A 19,069-nucleotide genomic window follows, 5' to 3' on the forward strand; every position below is an offset into this window, starting at 1 on the left:
TAAGTTTTAGTACAGTGTTAACATTGGTAGAACGATCTTAAAATCAATTATGCTCGTGGTACCTCCAGCTCCTTAGTAAATTATGCTCAGGGAACATTTTCTCTTTCACTCGGGTAGGTTTTGACGAAATAAATCTCCCCCTCAATTGATTAAATGGAAGTTAGATGTATCTGAAATTAATCCCCTTTCTCACCACCATGGGTACTTTTCTTATATTCAAACAACTTATTTTACTGCCAAATCTCTCTCTTTTCGATTCATGGAAGAGCTTTCCCTTACCGAATTTCAACATTTTGTGCTTAATAGCGTAAGAATGAATATAGCTCACCTTCAAATGGTACTTTCTGCAAGTCTCTTTATTTATGTAATTCCATATATATGTGTCCAGTGTGCTATTATATCATGAGTATGGCTTGGTGCGCATAGAATTTACTCGACAATAGTAGTTACTTCGTTATGTTGCTTTGTGTTATTTTATTAACTATATGGAAAAACTCTTTCAGTGAGGTTTAAGCGTATTTTAAGACTGTGATGTTTGGGTAAACATGTATTTCTGATCATTTTTAAATACAAGCCTTCCAGATTAGCACGTGTTTTGGATTTCAAAGAACTCTTCATCATTCATCTCATCTCTTCTCTTCCCAGATTATCAATTACTGTTCATGTTAAAGAGTTGAAAAATGGAAACTTAAGAGAATTGCGATGTGATGTCATTCTAGAAGTCTGAAATTTTTCTGAACCAAAAGTCAATGGCAGATGTAAAGCAATAGTTGCTTTCAATTACATTTTCATTGTACAGGACGTTTGAATTTGAAGCAACTTTGTAAGCATCTTTCAGATTCCACCTCGGTCCGAACGTACATAGTAAGTGCTGTAAGGTAATAATTAAGTTTCCGTAGTAATTGATATCAATTTGTGTCCGTAGAAATATGCGTCTCTGCACGTGGGGTTGTAATAAAATTTTGACTGTCGCTAATAAACAAGAGAGAAGCGTTTCTTTGTTCTTCTTAAAACTTCTTTTCAGAGTTATTCATTTCTCCCAGCGTTACTTGACCTTTGTAAGGCCGTCATTGAAGGACTCAGCAGATTGCTTCGGAAACCATTGTTCCACTTCTTGAATGACGTCATTTATGTTGTCAAATCGCCGAACTCGAAATGGTTAGTTGAGTTCTGGGAATAAGAAAAAAGTTGCTTTGGGCGAGGTCGTTAGAATATCGCGGATGTGGCATTTTAGGGAAGAAGACGGATGTCTTTGGTGATCATACCACGCCGCTTCATTTTCATAGCATCACGCAATGTTTTCAGCTGTGCGTAGTAATATGCACTAGTGATGGTCCGACTATTCTCTAGGTAGTCAGTTAAGATGAATCCACGACAGTCCCAAAAAACAGCATAACCGTCCCTGTAGACTTCTGCACCTTAGCCTTCTTGGCGATAGGTGAGTAACTATGCTACCACTCCTTGCTAATTTCTTTGTTCTCTGAATCATATTGATAGAATCCAAGATTCATCCATTGTTACCAGGTGACCACAAAATCCTCTTCGTCTTGCTCCAAAAGGTTCAACATCTCTCTTGATAAGTCGCACCGTGTTTGCTTCTGAAAAGGATTCAGTAGCCGTGGAGACCAACCTGCTGACACTTTTGACATGTGCAGTTCTTCGTGAATAATGTTCCTTACTCTGCCATTTGAATGCAGCATCGCTTGTAAGTGATGGTCTTCCAATTCTTGGATTGTGTGTGAAGGACATGTGGCCAGTTTAAAAATTCCTTTCCCACCTTACCATTGTGTCATATCACGGGCTATCATTTCCCTAAACAGTCATCATTTCATCGTGGATTTGCTGGGCCCTATAGCCTCTCAAACGAAGGAACCTAATAACACTGCGAGCCTCTTGTCTTCTCTAAGAAGAAGCCGGTTTTTAAACGCCGTTACATCTACTGGCAATCATGGAATAGCTGACGATCCAAATGATACAAAAACCCCTTTCCTCCTGCTCAATTCAACATCACTCCTAATTAAATTTCACTGAAGACAATTTAAAGTGCCCAAAATTAAATGATACCCAATGCTAACAACAAAAAACATAACACCCCCTGCCATACGAGTAAGTTTTGTTTCCTAAGAAGCAGTATCAACTTTGATGGAAACTGCAAGAAAGAGATGGCGAGAATAGATACGCAATCCAGGAAGGGTTTACAATGACCTTCTTTAAAGCTTCAAAATAAACTTCATCAAGAAACTCATACAATGAGGATACATACTACTATTAGAAGATTCATGGTTATAATAGAAATGTGGCATTATAGTATAAAGATGAGGGCTTAATGACAGACTTGTATAATCTACGAGTGAGTAAAGAAAAAAACTCGAGAAAAAACCGTACGACGGAGGGACTCATCGGGCACATTGTTAAGCACGATAAATTACAGAAGGCAATTGAGGATGTGGACGGGGAAGAACTACAGAAGTAGCCCCCGGCTGCGATAGATGAAACAGGCAACGGATGACGTGAAAGCAAAAATATATGAGCGTACGAAAAGAGGAGCAGATTAGAGCTGAGTGGGGAGCTGCACCAAGCAAATCCCAGAATTGATGGCTTTTGATGAGGATGGAGCAGCGACCCCAAGTCACCAACCGTCTTGGAACGGCCCGAACTGTGCCATACGCATCCCTCTCCCAGGGGCTGAACTCGAGGGATGAACAAGGGTGGCTACTAGGTTCGTTCCCGGGACCCGACCCCCATTCCCCGCATACCCCCTCCCGACAATCTTCTCGGCCCTCTGCGTCGGCCGTCGAGGGGCCGAAGCGCAGGCTTCCGCATCACGCCGGGGCGAGTACCAGGGGAGTGCCGGGGATCGGAGGGGGGATACTGCGGGGGCGGGTAGAAGTGAGCGGGTGAGGCATTATGGGGGGGGGGCGAAGGGGTTCGGGGTGATTAGAGGGAGGGTGGCGGTATGGGGGGGAGGCAGAAAATGAGGGAGAGAGGATGAATGCGAGATTGATGATAGGGGACTTTGGGTAGGGGCTGGGGGTTGGGGGATAGGAGGAGGGAGGGGCCGACAGACGCAACAGCGGGAGAGGACGGGGGCGGGGTTGCGCGGCCGAGATGGCAGAGGACGGGGGTGGGGCTGTTGTATGCGATAGGTGAACCCGACATGAAAAAGACCCCCCCTTTGGAAGCAACAGACGGGGATAACGAAGTCTTGTCCCGTCTTTCATGAGCCGTGCAAGACTGGGTGAATAAACAAACCCCCTTCTTCTCCTCCACCCCGCTCACCTCCGCCCCGTTCCAAGGGCGCCTAATCTTCTCTCCGTGGTCTCTCGGCTGCCCACTGCGATCATTCGTCGACTTGGCTAAGTAATGACGCGGATCAATATTTTTCGTTGCTTTTCGTTTCCTTGTGGCTGGGTGGGAGGGGGGGGGTTTGGAGGGAGCTTCCCCCGCTCGTATTTGCGAGGATGTCCGCGCCATCCCCGGCCCATCCCCCTACCTCTCGGGGACCCCCGGGTGAGGGGGCGGAAGGAGGGGCGACGCGCTTCGTTTGCTCGCCCGTGGCCTCAAAATTGATTGACGGCTTACGGACTTGAGGTTCCTTGGGTTGGGAGTGTGGACGTTTATGAATTTGCTGGTCACCCGCTGTGGAAGGCGGCTGATCGTGTTACCAAAAGTTGGCAGGGCCGACGTTCGCTAACGAGCGAATTTGCCACGGCATGTGTGCGCGGTGCAAACCAAAAAAAATGCCCAAAGAACCTAAGAGCGATAAATTCCTTTTCGCATGGGTCCCAATTTTTTCCCTACAGTTTAAACCCCCTCCATCCGATTTAAGCCCGAACCTCTAATGAATTTGAAAGCATATTTTATGATATAAATCTCTCTTACGGTACCTACCATTATTAGGGCTTTCGCGAAATTCACGAGGTTTGTCTTCGAATCTCCAATATGCAATAGCACAAGTTCAAGCCTGAAAATATTGAATTCGCGTGCCTCTTTGAGTTTAAAAAAATGCAATCTAATACATATTGTCCCACAAATCCTCATCAGTTAGAATCAAAACCTTTGCTTTACCGATGTAGGAACTCGATCGCCGGGGCCTGATGACGTAGGAATAGTTTAAACAATTATGACTGACTGAGAGACAATTATGACCACATCAACTAATAATATTGTCTCATTGGCGATTGCTGAGTAGCTCAGAGAATGAAATACAAAAGATTTGTAATGATTTTCTTCATTAAATACGCCTTTATGTACACGTTTTATCGCATGAGGCATCATCGCGTTCTCGTATGCTACCGGAGCTCACATTTGAAATACCTGTTACTAGTTGTTAAATGCTTGATGGACTTATTAAGATAGTTTTTCGCTTTGATGTTTCATACTTTTACATTTATTTTTATTGTACATAAATGCTTTTTTTATGCGCTGAGAATTTTCTGGATGATAACCTGTAACTTCCTTTCTCGTTTTGTTGTCATCTAGTTATAGTTCCTACCCCAAAATCCTTCACGTACTTTTTTTTATCTTTTTCATTCCGGCGCCGTTCTAAATGATTGCAGTTTCGAATATGATGAGATTCCCCTAATATTTGATCGGAATAGCGCATTTCACTCGTTCTTATTGTTCTTAAGTCAGTTTATCTCGGATATACTAGCCTTTAGAGCCTAAATGTTCACTCCGACGAATGATGTGTGCGATTTAGGATTAATATTAGATTTAAACGCTCACACTTTTATCTTGAAAATAATTTTATTCACAATTCAAACAACATAATATTTTGTAGAACAATTTCATTAATGACATGAAGGGCATAATACATCAGCCGAAGTATTGATATTTGGTAATTAACATTATGATACCTGTAAATCGTGTAATTATGCATTGCCACCTTCGATCATGAAAAAACCAAGCCACCTCTGAAAGTTAGTGCTTATTTTGTTTCTGATCGGTTTTTCTGTGACCATGTTCGTTTAGGATTCCAAGCTTATTCTAGTTTGATTCATAAAGAAGTGAAACCTTCCTGAAACTTTTGAATTTTTTGATTTACTCGGTCAGATTTGCGGTCTAGGCTATAGTTCTGTGGTCTTGTTGGTTCGTCTATCGCATAGCGAAAAATCCTCAGCTAACCTGATGCGTAAGCGGATTCATTAATTCCAATGCTTGTTCGATATATCGTAATTTTAATACTTATTTGTGGATGATAAATACTGCTGTTGATGCACCGAAAAGATATGTCATGTCTTCGTGAATGACAAATAATAAGTATGTGATAATCCGAAGAAATTTTGAAATGAAGACGATAGTAGAAACGATAATGCGATGAATGACGCGTTGAAATCTTATCAGTTTCTTGTTTGTTTTCGCAACGCTTGATTCGAAGAGGACGAAATAAAACTTTGAAATATCTATTATTGAATATAAAGGAGTATGGGAATGAGAAAGATGAGTTGGAAATAAGGAAAAAATTGAGGTAATTTATTTTTCTTCTCTCCACGAAGCCATTACTTCATCTATCGTAATAGAGTTTCAGCCTATCCTCTGAGCTAACTGAATCACCATTGAGTGTATTAATGCTTTTTCAACCTCAGTAAGATTCAAGCCAAGAGCCAAAAAGAATTTAACCATTAAACACGACGTTTATTTTTAGTTTCTGAAAGTAGTATCCGAACACAAATGCTCTGCATCTAGTTGCCTACTACTGATGAGCACCTTTACGAAGCAAGTGAAAAAACGGGGTAGTAAAAACAAAAATGCCACTTAAAGGTGGTCACAAAATGCGGTCGGGAACAAAGAAATAGCTTCATGCCAAGTTGGTCACACTGGTCGAGGTGATCCCTCGGCTCGTTACTTGGCTAAATCTAATTCATCATTCCAGATGTTATTCAGCCCTTGGGTCGAATTTACGCCTACTCAGTTTACAGGTAATTTAAATTGACCATAATGTTGTGGGCACGTCTTGACATTGGTGAGAACCGTTTTTCAAATACCAGATTTCATTAATACGCGAGCCGTGGCGTTTACGTATTAAAATCTGTATGTATATGCTGATTTGATTAAAAAAAAGGTGTAATTCTTCAGGCGAAGTCTGGCGACGAAGATACTGGATTTGCAGTGTTATTCTATGGTACGGATTTTCCTCAACGTTCCCAAATGCTTTTTCCAAGATGGCAGGCATTTTGCACCACTTCCCAGGTATAAGAGAACGTTTGTTACTGCCATCCCGTTTGAGCGCCCGTTTGTTCTCCTCTGATTGCGGTCTTGTCTAATAATATCGCGGAATGAAAGCATGGCGTGCGAGAGATATGCGAATTCTATCAATGTACTCTCTAATGGGCACAAGAATTGAGGTTTCAGCGAGGTGTTGCGGTGATCGGAGGCGGGGTTGGGTGTTACGTCAGGCCCGAATGCGAAGAAACGAGATTGGATTTTCGTTTTTTGCGAGTGGATTTTCTTACCATCGGTGATTTGAATTTCATTGTACTCCCAACGATTTGAAAAGTGCAATGATTACGAAATGGCCGCGTGAAATGGAATTAAGGATTTACGAGAAAATGTTTTTACATCATAATACGTCAAGAGTGCTTTCAGTTTCTAGAATGTAGTTGCCACATGTGTTCTGTGGCCACATGTAAGTTTTTTCCTCGCCAAGCTGCCTAAATGTATCCGAATGGGACTACAGGAAAAAGAGCACAAGTGGTAGTGTGTGTGTGGGGGGGGGGTTAATACGGGTTAATCCTGCGGTTCATTTAGATTCAATTAAAATCGCTACAAAATTAGAAAATGTGACGGGGTTACTTGAAAAACAAGGTCGGGAATCCTTGTAATACGAAGTGAGATCGGAAATTTTAGACTCAGGACGCTTCAGTTACCCATCGATCTAATGATTAGGGCTATCAGACAACCCCGGATAAAACAATAGAAATAGACGCAGGCTTGGACAGATTTAGATATGTTTATTCGCTTTTATATCATCATTCTCTCTGCTGTAGGAACAAGGTAACAGCAGCATATCAAACAAATCAACAGAAATATGTAATATCTTGCTAATGTATTTTGAGTTGATGATGAAGAAGGCATTTAACTATCATATCACATAACATATAGTTTATACAATATCCTCAGTGCTCCCTTATCATGCCTTCGATATAAGTCAAGGATTGTGTTTTATTGCCTTCGAAATTGAACTGGGTCACCTGAGCAAATGTATCGTACAAAGTGAAAAGTCAAATTTCGCATACTTAAAAGATAACCTGTAAGTCGATCAAAATCCTTACAATTAACAGACTATTCAAATATATTAACTACACCTCTTTGCGGGTGCAAGTAGATCCGATACAATAGTACAACAAAAAAAACTCGGAAGGATGGAAAAATGTGATGGGACAGGAGAGAGAAGTGATTAACTGGAGAAATAGAGAAATTGGCGCTTTTTTTTCGTAAAGTGAGCGAGGACTTTTTAAGAATATCTCACTTCCTTTCCTCTTTTCGTTCAAAATATGTTCTCTGGTTTTAGCCTTTCTTTGTGTCGAACTCATCGGACATTTTAAGAAGCGATGACTTGCCAAGATTATAGTGAAAGGGAAAGTAGACGGATAGAACCACAGAAGGAGACTCCGGATGAGGTGTAAGAAAGAGAATCGAGTATTTAGCTGCTTCAAACTAGTATTAGGACAACTGTTGTAGTACGAGTAGGATCTCTGTCTGTTCCTTAGAATCCTCTATTAAACAAATACTTGTGATTTTCCCCCCGGAATTCGGGTTTGTTCTTCAGAAAAAGTGCTGCTGAAATTAGAGGACAGATTAGGATGCTAGATACAAAGATGAGCCGACCAAACGGTAATATAACTTGTTTGATATCACACACTTAATGTAAAATGTTGAATGAATTCGTGATCGACCATTTAACTTTACTCAGACCTTCGCGCCGAATTTGTTTGCCTCCACCTTGACCATCGTGGTGAAGGATTACTCCTCAAAATGGAGACTCGGAAGGCCGCGCTCCGAATCGGGGTGAAAATGAACTCGTTCAAGGTCCAGGTCTCAATTATGACGCTTCGGAGACGTAATGGAATTCTAGAAGCGGAGTAGCATGGGCAAAAAAAATCCTCTCCCGGATTATGCTACTGGTGAAGTTCTGCGCATACTTCGTTAAGCGTCATCGTAATCCATTGGAGGCATTTAAAGTTCAATTTTCACGATGCTGAACGTTCCAAATCGCTTCAGTCATCCCTTCAAAAGGATCGTACCGAGGAGTAAATTCTTTCTCTCGCCGTCTGGACGGTTAATGTGGCTCAAGTGAGGTCGAATTCCCTCGCTTCGGCGCCTTTGCCTTGTTCGCCGTCTCACGCGCATGGGAATGTAATTGTCCACGCCTCACTCCCTTCCGATTTCGAAAGCTATAAGTGCGTGGGACGGTCGAGGTGGAGATGGGCTGGAGGGAACTGAGACGCCCACGTGAAAATAAGCGCCGTGCTGAAGAGCGTGGGACGTCGGGGGGGAGTGAGTACGTGTGTTTCGGAGCGACTCTCTTTTTCCCCTCGTCGCCACTCGTCCTCCCTGCCTGCTCTTCCGCCACCCTCATCCTCCCACTCGACCCCCTTTTGCCTACCGTTTTCTCCCTCTTTGATACCGTTAACCTTCCGGAAAGACGTGCAAGAAGGGGAAATGAATAGAAGTACGAGCTCTATCGTGGCCTATATTGAGTTGCGGTCGACAGCTGAGGCCATTTTCACTTTTAAATATGCGGTTAAAACAGTGGCGCATTGAAATGAGGTTGATGGGACGTGCCTCTCATTCCGAAGAACCGAGTGAAATATATTAAGGTGAAAAAACCTTTCGGTAGTGGTACTGCTCCTATTTATCCGCCTTGCAGAAGGTTTTTTAAGGTGCTCCGATCGCACTACATCTCCCACTCAACTACGGTAAATTAATTAAATGACCTTAAAACCTTCATGGCTGAAGAGGAATAGGAACTCACAATCTTTGAGTTAGCCGGCAAGCTCGTTACTCATCACATTAAAAACTTCCATGTTGATTCTTACCATTTTGCTGTGCGCATAATAAATAGCACCGTACACCACCGTCGCAAGAATGAGCTCACTCTTGATCAGGTTTTATTTTCTCACGTAGGATTTTTCATACCCTTTTTGTCTTTCCTCCGTGCTAGATAATTTGACCTCAGCGGGAAGCTCGACCGTGATTGACCGACTGAGCTGAATGGCTTTTCCTCCTGGGATAAGTGTGTGCGTGGTTCCGGGAGTTGTGTGGATACCGTGAGTGGGCAGTCGCGTTAAGATGGAGGAAGGGTAGTTCGGGGATATTTGAGGAAGAGGGAGGGTGGAGCGGAGGTGGGTGGGGGAGAGGGTGCGGGAGGGAATCCGGGGAAATGATTTGGCGTCTGTTGGAGGGCGGAAGACGCTCAGACTGACGCATATCCCCGTCATCCATCTCTATGGTGACGACGGCGACGGGGTATACTCCCTCCCTCTCCACGGACTCCCCTCCCGACTCTTCTCGGACTTAGAAATCCAGCCGACTTGCCCTCTTCACGCACTCTCCCTGGTAAATGCGTGGGTTACTTTCGAGGTCTTGTCGACCATATCTTCTCAGCCAAACGCGTTTCAGGAGAAAAAATTCGTAATACGCCTCTGAAGGCGCACTGCATTTTCTTCCAATTGCTAACCACATGGGATCACTACGCTATTGATGCCTCAAATAACAGACACACCGGAAGAACCTTGCCATGCCATTTTTTTCGAATTAAACACCATGCGTGGATAATTTCGCATCAATGGTGAAATTTATGGTCTCTCGGGGTCAACACTATTTTCTCACAAAGAGGAATAGGAAAATGACAGATTCATATTGAGGGATACTCCCGTTTGCCCTGGTCGTTCTCGACGAAATACGAAAACATTAATATTTGCGCGCCAGTTCTGTGAATGTAACTTTCCTCTTCCCGTTTATCAACGCAGTCGTATCTTCGGTGTGGATGTTTTTGCCTCAAAGTATTTGCAAGAATACCATTTAATAGGGTAGTAGTAGTAGTAGTAGTTTTGAGGGGAGGCGACCGACAGCTAAGGTCATTTGCGCCATAGGGGATGGACAGGAAAGGATGAAGGGTGGAGAGAAACCCGGCGTCGGCATTAGCCTACTCTTTACGAAAGGCGCCAAGGGGTCCGCGGCTTAACGTCCCATCCGACGGACGGCCATTTAATAGGTTCATCCTTGTCTACCTTATAAAAATATTGGTGAAATTAGAACTACGAAATGATGGAAATCGTGGTGATGTTGGGTGACTTGAGTCAGTTCAGAAAAACATAAAATTTGGGTCATAATTGGGAAAATTTGAACATTTATATTAAATCGTGGAATGTGGTGAATAATTCAGTCAACCTCAAACTCCCGATAAACTGGCCATTTGTCTCTGTTTGCTATTTTCCACTCCGAAATGATTTTATTTTTGATATTTGATCGCGTCGTTTGCTCCCCTATGCCAGGTGCCTTATTTTAAGCTTTTACGGCTCAGCCTCATGGAGATGTTTCGCCACCGAGTCTTGGTTAACGACGGCTCATTTCAGAAGCCAGCAGAAACTCAAGGAGGGGGGATTAGTGATGATCTGACGATCGTCGGGTGCGAGCGCATTTTGAATGCTCTGAATGGTTCGTCTAATGGACTCTGACTAGTTACCACGGAAGTTACCGCGAGAATCCTTAATGGCTGTATTCTCAAGGTAGTGAGTTATCACTGTCTCGAGAATCAGCCTTAATAAGTATGAAATTTATTTGCTTGGGTTTTATGCCACCCTTCCCCTTACATCCAATCCGGTCACAATTTCCCAATTTTCGTCTTAATGAACTTTCAAATGATTGGGACATATCACTCCATAGAGGGTTACGAACGTAGGTGCTGTCTCGGTATCCTTCTGTTTGTAGAACGCCAATTACTTGCGTGATCCTTCAATGTACGGCTTAGATATTTTCTTTTGGATTCTTCGTCGTCCCATGTTTTTTGGCTCATTACTGTATTTAATAAATTGGTTTTGATCGCATCTCGTGCGGTTATTTTGCCCCAAAAAAGTTCCGATTTGTTTAGAGTTTTTTGATGGACAATGTTTAGAAGTTCGGGTAATGGATATTAAGAGGCATGTGGACTTCAAGGCAGGCAGTGAGTCTTCGATAAATTGGGAAAATTTAGCAAAAACATTCTCGCCGGAGATTTGCAACTTTGCAGCTCGCCATTATTTGGCATCAGGTGCCATCGACGGTATGTTTCTTATCTATTACCATGGTGAATGGATGCCTGCACACAAATGCACACAAAAATCACCTTCACATCAGTAGTATCAACCACAATACCACCCTTTGGTCGTGGTTCCGGATATTCCAAAAGAGCTTTGAGGGCGTGGTAGGGGTCCGCGGCATTCTCTATGTTTGAGAGCCGCCGAGGAAGGTCCCCGTCAGCACGTCGCGCCCCCTTCTTTTTTATCCGTTTATTTATTTCTTAGCCCGACGGTGGGAACAAGGTGGGGAAGAAGGAAGGAGTCTCATTCCCGCCCGAATCGACCCCTCCCGTTTTTTCCGGGGCAGGAGTTGAGTGTAGAATCGGCGGGTGCCCGGGGAAAAGAGGTGGGCGCTTTTCTTCCCCTGTCTTTATTGAGAAGCTTTCGCGAAGGACTTCGCTCCACTCCTCCGTGCCCCACCCCCCGTGCCTGCGGTCGCGAGGGGGAGAGAAGTTGCGGGGCCGTGGGCGATGCTACCCTTCCAGACGAACGTGGGATGGGTTGGGAAGCGGGTACAAGGGAAGGCTGAGGCAGTCTAATACAGTGATCAGCGATGATTTCCTCTCTGAATTTTAGAAATAACAGATAGCACTTGCCAATTAACAATATTCCTCGCACTTTTTATTTTTCATTCAAAATGGTGGGATAGTGTTATAAAAAGTAGAAAGGGACAGACAAATGATTTAGCATTATGTGTCGACCGTTGAAACCAACGTCACGTTTTTGATAGATTGCAAAGTTTAAAGGCGGTGGCCACATTGTCCATGATTTCAATAGTAAATTTTTTGTATAAATTTACTGGAAAATTTTAATGCCATCTTTATTACATTAACGAGTATATTTTTAATGAGTTTTTTTTTGTCGCGCAGGGCGACTCGCTATACCTACGAGACGCTATGTAACAAGCTTTTTTTAACAAGTTAATTTTCCTGTATCAACTCTTGATGAGCATTGCAAACATATGGTTATATTACATTATTTTAATATTGTATTGTGTTATTATTGTATTTAATGTTCAGTTTATTCTATCAAAACTGGTTTACTTATAATCTCTTGCTAACTTTGTTGTCGTTGTGCGAATGCGTAACACTCTTAATTAGTAGGCAGATTTATAGGCTCTACGTTACGTTGGTAGACCAATGGGCGACATAAAAGCTAGAAATGTCAAAAAATATGTAATCAAATGTAAATACGCTAAAGTGAATGTACCCACTAAGATAGTTTTTAAATATAATTTCATTCGCTGTGAATTTGACTAGAATGAGACACTTTTTGTTTTTAAAATTCAAGTTATATTAACCATTATTACTGTTGTTACTTAAGTTTTTGTCAAGAATTTCAAGCGTGAAGAAATTCTCTAATCAGGCAGTATGTTTTCATATTTAGACGTATTCTCTAAACCGACGGGAGGACAACTAAGATGTTTTAGTTTTAGAATCTTTAGAAGTGCTATGTACACGCTAAGTGCCGTAAGTCGATGATAATAGTTTTAGTGTCAACAAACGTCATCAGTCATACCTAAAATTATATTTTATTAGTCCTCCTGATAGAAGAACAATTTTGAAATACTATTTTTGGGATATTTATGGTGAAAATTTTTTAGTTTTACTTAGCTTCCTTTCTTGTGGCTGTTCGACCTTTAACCATGGGTGCTGCGAAACTTATCTCTAGCAATGAAAAGGAAGAAAAAATAATAAAATTAATTTCGCTCCCTTAACCGATTGCGATATCACTCCGGGAATGATCTTCTTTTAGTTACAGGAATATTTTTGCGTGTCCATTTTTAGCTAATGTACTATTAAATGCAGGTAATTTACGATCTCATATCGGCGATTGCGAGGTATTAAATGCCATGTTGGCAAGGTATGCCATATTTCGCTCGCTCGGGTGTAATTTTATTCAGCACTTTCCATGGAAACGTCATTTTCCAGTAAATAAAAGGGTGTAAATAATGAATAAACACGCCATGGTAATTATTTTATGTCCACGTGTTGTTACTTCGGTGCCAATGGACAATGTGTGAAATGTATGTGTACATGTCTATCTGGTAGAGAAGAAAAATAATCTCAAGGTTAATGTTTTTATGAAAACACATTCCTTAGCCCATGTAAAATTATTGTGACAAAATGTTATTAATATCTGAAAATTTCCACGATTTTAAAGAAATATTTCTACCTATAAATTTCTAAAGGGTGACCAGTTATTGTAACTGCATAGCATTTTGTCTTCAAACATACTTATTATTATTTCTGGAAGCTTCATTATTGGTTAGGTGTGTCGAAATTATTTCATTAGAGCCGGGAAAAAATTGTAATATAGTCAGAGACCAGACATCGGGTAAGAAACTAATGCGGAAAGTCGGATATTTGTTCGAGGGAATCACAAAAGTACTTAATTTATTATGCCAAAAAATTCCTTATTTTTTATTTAAAGGAACGAAAATTTGAACGACAACATTTTCCGGAAAAACGGCATTATTTATTTATATGCGCACCCTGCAAGCCATCGTTAGGGTGTGTGACAGGGGGTGAATGTACACGAGACTAATTTTTACTCGAACATAACCCTACCGCGGTCGCACAATGTCATTATGATCCCTTATCGTTCGTAAGAATAACAGTTTAGGTTTAACTTTGTGGTATTCCTTCATGATGAGGGTAAAAAAGAAACTTTACCCTTCCACAATAAAGATTTAATATTTCACGACCATGGTTTCGATGCTGCGCATCATCATCACCTGATGATGTTACGCAGCATGGAAACCATGGTCATGAAATATTAAATCTTTAGTGTGGGAGTGTAAAGTTTCTTTTTTATCCTCATCTTATCGTTCGTGGAGAAAATGACAACTTAAGTCTATCTGTTCTACTCTTAATCTCTCTAATTTGATTGACATGAGCTCTCCAACCTCAGTACGATAGGGGTAATAATACATTTCAATATCATTCCCAAAGAGACGCCCTTCCAATTTATGCAATTTAATCTATTTACGTTTCATGATCTCCAAACGTCCCTGTACGATTCAATGAACTTGTATGATGGACCTGTAACATATAATTTGTTTTCGTTTCATAAGTTTGAATGGGCCATGCGGCGAGGAAAATTAACTGGAGTTTCTTCTTAAACTACTCTGGTATGTAAAGTGCTAATTCTGATGAAACTTACCGATTAAGTATGTGCTACCAAATCGGATGCTGACATTTTTCATTGAGTCCATCGGCGGTAAATTGATGAACGATATTTCTTGATTGTGACGCAGTTGTTACGAAGCGTGTACTTCTGACCCTCGTTAAAGTTGCGTCGTCCTGAATCGCGGTCGTTGCTCTATTGAGGTGTCAGTATAAACCAGTACAAGCACGTGATTTGTGTTTCTTTGTCGTCTATAACGACTCAAGACGAGGAGATGGATAAAATGATGGCCCTTACATTGCTGTGTATTTGAAGATAATTCACATTACAACGAATATTCGTAATTTATCACTTATAAATTGCATGGTTAATGTTACCTTAGTGAGTGAAAAACTCCAGGTCGCTATTTTTATAATGGCAACACCAACTTGTTGATATACAAGGTCTATCCCGAAAGTAGCATAACTTATATTTTCCCGGGCAGCGGTTTCTCTGGTTAGGTTCGTGAGAGGAGTCTTAGAAAAGGCTGGAGGCCGGCGGCAGTTGGCTCCCAGCCTTTACGGAGTTCGTGTTGTTCGTTTGCGAAACCTATCTAACGTGACCTCGTTACACTCCGCCATGAACCGGTTATTCGTTATGAAACGACGCTACACAATCAAATTTGTGCGTGAAACTGGGAACAACCGGAAAAGAGACTCAAGACATGCTCTAGGCATATTATGGTGATGACTTCATGGTAGATCGGGTGTTTTTGAGTGGCACAAGTTGTTTCGGGAGGGGAGGGATGTTGATGACGCCGAACGTTCAGGATGCCCTTCGACCTCAAAAAAACGATGAAAAGCTTGGGAGAGTGAAGTATTTGCTGAACAGGGATCGCGGATTAAGTATTCGCATGGTTTCTGATGAATTTGGCATACCTAAAGTGATGTGTCGACTTGTGACAGAAAATATGGGCATGAGAAAAGTGTGTGCGAAGTTGGTGCCGCGAGTGCTCTCGGATTAGCAAAAGGAAACTCACACGCGGATCCGCAGGAGCTGCCAAGAGCCCTGCCTCATACAGCCCACCAGACTTTTCCTCTTCCCCCGCTTCAAATTCGTGCGGAAAGGATGTCACCATGGCTCGGTGGAAGCGTTACCACAGGCCGTGACGAGAGAGCTTAGCAGCATTCCGGTACCCGCCTTCCAGAAGGCGTACGAGGCGTGGAAAACCTGCTGTCGGCAGTGTGTGGACGCACAAGGGTGCTACTTCGAAGACTTTAGTGTGAATGTATCACTTGTGACAATACCTTTTCTTTAATCGACTCGATGGCTCTACTTTTGGGACAGACTTTGTACTCCAATACACTAACTAGCGTTCAAATCTTAAAAAAACGGAGTTAATGATAAAATGCATGAGGAAATAATTTTTTATTTGACCAACGTTGCATCATTATCAGTAATTTTTTACTAAATCACTAAATTACCCTAAAAAAAATTTCTTGGTCTTGTTACACCTAGAAAAGTTCATTCATTAAAAAAATATCACACAAAGCCAATTTTATTTCCATCCCTCATTAAATGTTAGGTTATTCCTATTATATTAATTTACACTCTTACTAACAATTGCTTTTTGTCGCCCGTGAACATATTTATTTAGGCTACATTGATAATTTCCTTGCTCTAAAAGTAGTTCGAGACGAGAGTAGGTTAGTGGACACATTTAACTTTTGTAGTCAATTTAGTACTTTAAAAGGTACTTGCAGATGATTTAAAATAAAGTGATGATAAAATACTTTGCAGAAATATGGCCAATCCCGTAATGCCAACTATATTTGCATTTCTTCGTAGTCTCCCAGTCTCAGAATTTGCATATGCTGCTTAGCCAAGTTACATGGAATTGATTGATTGTATGGTAACAAATTAACCCAAAACTCATTAAAATGTGTATAGAACGTTCATGTTCATCGTTGAAATCTTTAGTTTTTGGACCTGGGGACCGCCTTCATGTTTTTTTCGCGGGAATGTTATTCGAGAGGAATTGGAACTCGCGCGAATGGAATTTAATGTTGAGTATTCGTTTATATTTTCATAGTGTTGTCCAATTCATTTAAGTAGCTAACATTTGGTTCAACTTCAGAGTCATGCTCAACGGGATTGTGGTGAGGTTGTTTCAGCTCGCCTCTTCTTTCCTAGCTGCAATCCCCCCGTGATCACGATAAGAGTTGCTTCAGTTGTGCGATAGCCGTTGGAACTTCATCAACGTGAGGGCTCCACCCTCGACTTCGGGAGGTCTTCACGTCACAATCTTTTGGACGGTGAGGTCGCCAGAGTAAACACTGACCAATCGGACTGATTGATGGCTCTTATATGGGCTTTATTTCGGATCACCCTCGGTTCGCGTCCGTCCGTTCGACGATGTAATGTACGATTCAAGTGGCCGTTGGGGCAAGCGCCCTTAACTCCGCTCCATGTTTGTTATTTGATGAATAGCCTATTTTCGTCTCCTAGAGGATTGGATTTCCGTTATGTGCGCTTATTTTTGCCCTCTTCAGATTTCCCTCGAGCCTGCTCACACGGGATAGCATGGGAGAATTTTCGATAGTTCACGTAAGTCATAGTAAGGTTTTCAACCTGTTTTTTTTGCTTTGGTTTCGTATTTTTCAGCGAATGAGCTCCTGCATGGCTAATAAAAAAATAAGTGGGGGATAAGGACCCCGCCGAGTGTTTTATGATACGTGATGTTGGTCTTCGTATTTTACCCTCTCCTTAATTTTTAATCAAATATCAAACCTATCTTTAGTCTTACGGCTAAAGTTTTCTCAAATGTTACTTGAGTGAAAAGATTGGACAACGTTGATACATATACGTAATTGAAGGATTTCAATTAACTTAAGATAGGGATTACTTGTTTAGTTTCGTATTTGTATTCAAGTTATCTTATTTCTTGTCTTCGTGGAGCACTAAATTTCTCCTTTCTAAGTAATTAATGACATTTTTTGAACAATTTAAATTGGATTAAATTACTTAGGGCAATACGTGTATTTAACGTATCATTTATGACGTCATTTTTAATCGGTATATCTCCAGAGCAAATTTGAATTTTGCTTATTCCATTGATGACTAATATTTTGAGAGCATGGTACTGTGTTATCCCTTATTCATTTACCCTTGAAGGGATAGTTGAAAAGTTTTATTTGAGTACACTTAATTGCTTGAACTAAAGTAGGGGATGACCTAATGGGTATTAGTGCCACTGTTGAATGGAATAATGAAAAAGGATTTGCATACTTAAGTAAATATTTTGTGAGCGCTTTGGGTGGTTGATTGAACTAATTTTATCATTCCTACTTGCAGACGGTTTCTATATCCATGCTGCTGCGGTACTCGCACCATCAGATATTTGTCTTCATAGGTAAGTTTTCTATTTTTCCTATATCATAATAATTAAATCATAAGGTGGATGAGGTGAGCATGAAAATTCTTTTTCGATTTCTATTCCATTCTCCCACCGCGACCACTCTATGTCCGTGACTGCGCCATGGGGGAAAAATTCTCAATACTGGCCTCGTTTCATGATCTTTTCTTGCCTGCCGAGTAAGCGTCGCAATAACAGCGGGGCGAAGGCACGAAGTCGTCGTCTTCACAGGTGCGCGCGCTGCCATCGTCCGGTAAACAAGGGAGGAAACAAGAGGTTCCCTAAGATAACATCTCGTCGGCATCGTCAAAACGTCTTTCCCAGGCTCTTTCGTGCCGTTGCTTTCGGATTCATCTTATTTAAACTGGGTTTTGTGTTTCGCATTTTGGTAAAAAGGCAGGCTTTTGGGATCGTGTTTCAATCTGAATTAATTAGCCCCGAAGAGAGACGAGAATGGGCGAAAGGGGTTGGTGTTCGGGGGATGGGGAGGAGGAGGATTTCGTCGGCGGGAACAAGGGATATGAGGCGGGGGAAGGGAGGGAGAGGGTACGGAGGTTGGCAAGGGTCCGACTCCCTTGTATTCGGCTCTCTCCTTCGCCGGCCCTCCTTTGGATTTCCCGAAGACAAGGCGGGAGGTACGCTCCGTGTAAACACTCGTTTTCCTTGGAAAAATGTTCATAACAATCGCTTCGGTGCACTCGCTCTCTGCTCACGCCGATGCCGGCGGCTGTGCGACTGGGGATGGGGATTTTGAAAGGGAGGGGTCCCGAGCTGCTTGCGGTCCTACGTGCCCATTCCATTTTTCCCCATCCTACTGTATCCCCCGCCCTCTCTTTTGTCACGCCTTGCCGCTATATCGTGTTCTTTCGTAATTCACTGGATAAGAATGAACATGACACTTATATTCATCGAATGGAGTGATATTCCACGATATAGCATTTTTTGTAAAAAGGGCAGTTGAAATATTTTTCGGAAACTCTTAATCCTATAGGTGTTTCCTTTTTTTTTTAATCGTGCGTGGATTTGCAGCATTTTTACTTAAACTGCACTAACTTACACTTAGCATAGTATTTTTATGTTGGCACTATGTAAGAATATTTAATGGAGATGTCGAGAGGTTGTGGTGTTTTATAGACTGTTATGCAAGGGAAATGTTAGTTAAGCAGGGACAAAAAGGGAAGAGGAACTGAAGAACTGAAGTAAATAATGCGGAGCAAATAACAATGAAGGCTGGTAGGGATCCATGACTGTATCGACCTAACAT

At 41.8% G+C, this 19,069-nt stretch overlaps 1 protein-coding gene across 1 annotated transcript in view; it reads left to right on the plus strand.

The window, feature by feature from the left end:
• The window catches only part of LOC139691454 (membralin), a 218,525-nt gene that overhangs the window by 26,305 nt on the left and 173,151 nt on the right, over positions 1-19,069 (plus strand). Inside the window, exon 9 of the mRNA XM_071589272.1 lies at positions 17,745-17,802. Within this exon, the coding sequence (XP_071445373.1) occupies positions 17,745-17,802 (58 nt within the window). The remainder of the gene's footprint in view (positions 1-17,744; positions 17,803-19,069) is intronic.

Source organism: Hetaerina americana, unplaced genomic scaffold (assembly GCF_022747635.1).
Source record: "Hetaerina americana unplaced genomic scaffold, ioHetAmer1.1.p SCAF_35, whole genome shotgun sequence".
Taxonomy (NCBI): domain Eukaryota; kingdom Metazoa; phylum Arthropoda; class Insecta; order Odonata; family Calopterygidae; genus Hetaerina; species Hetaerina americana.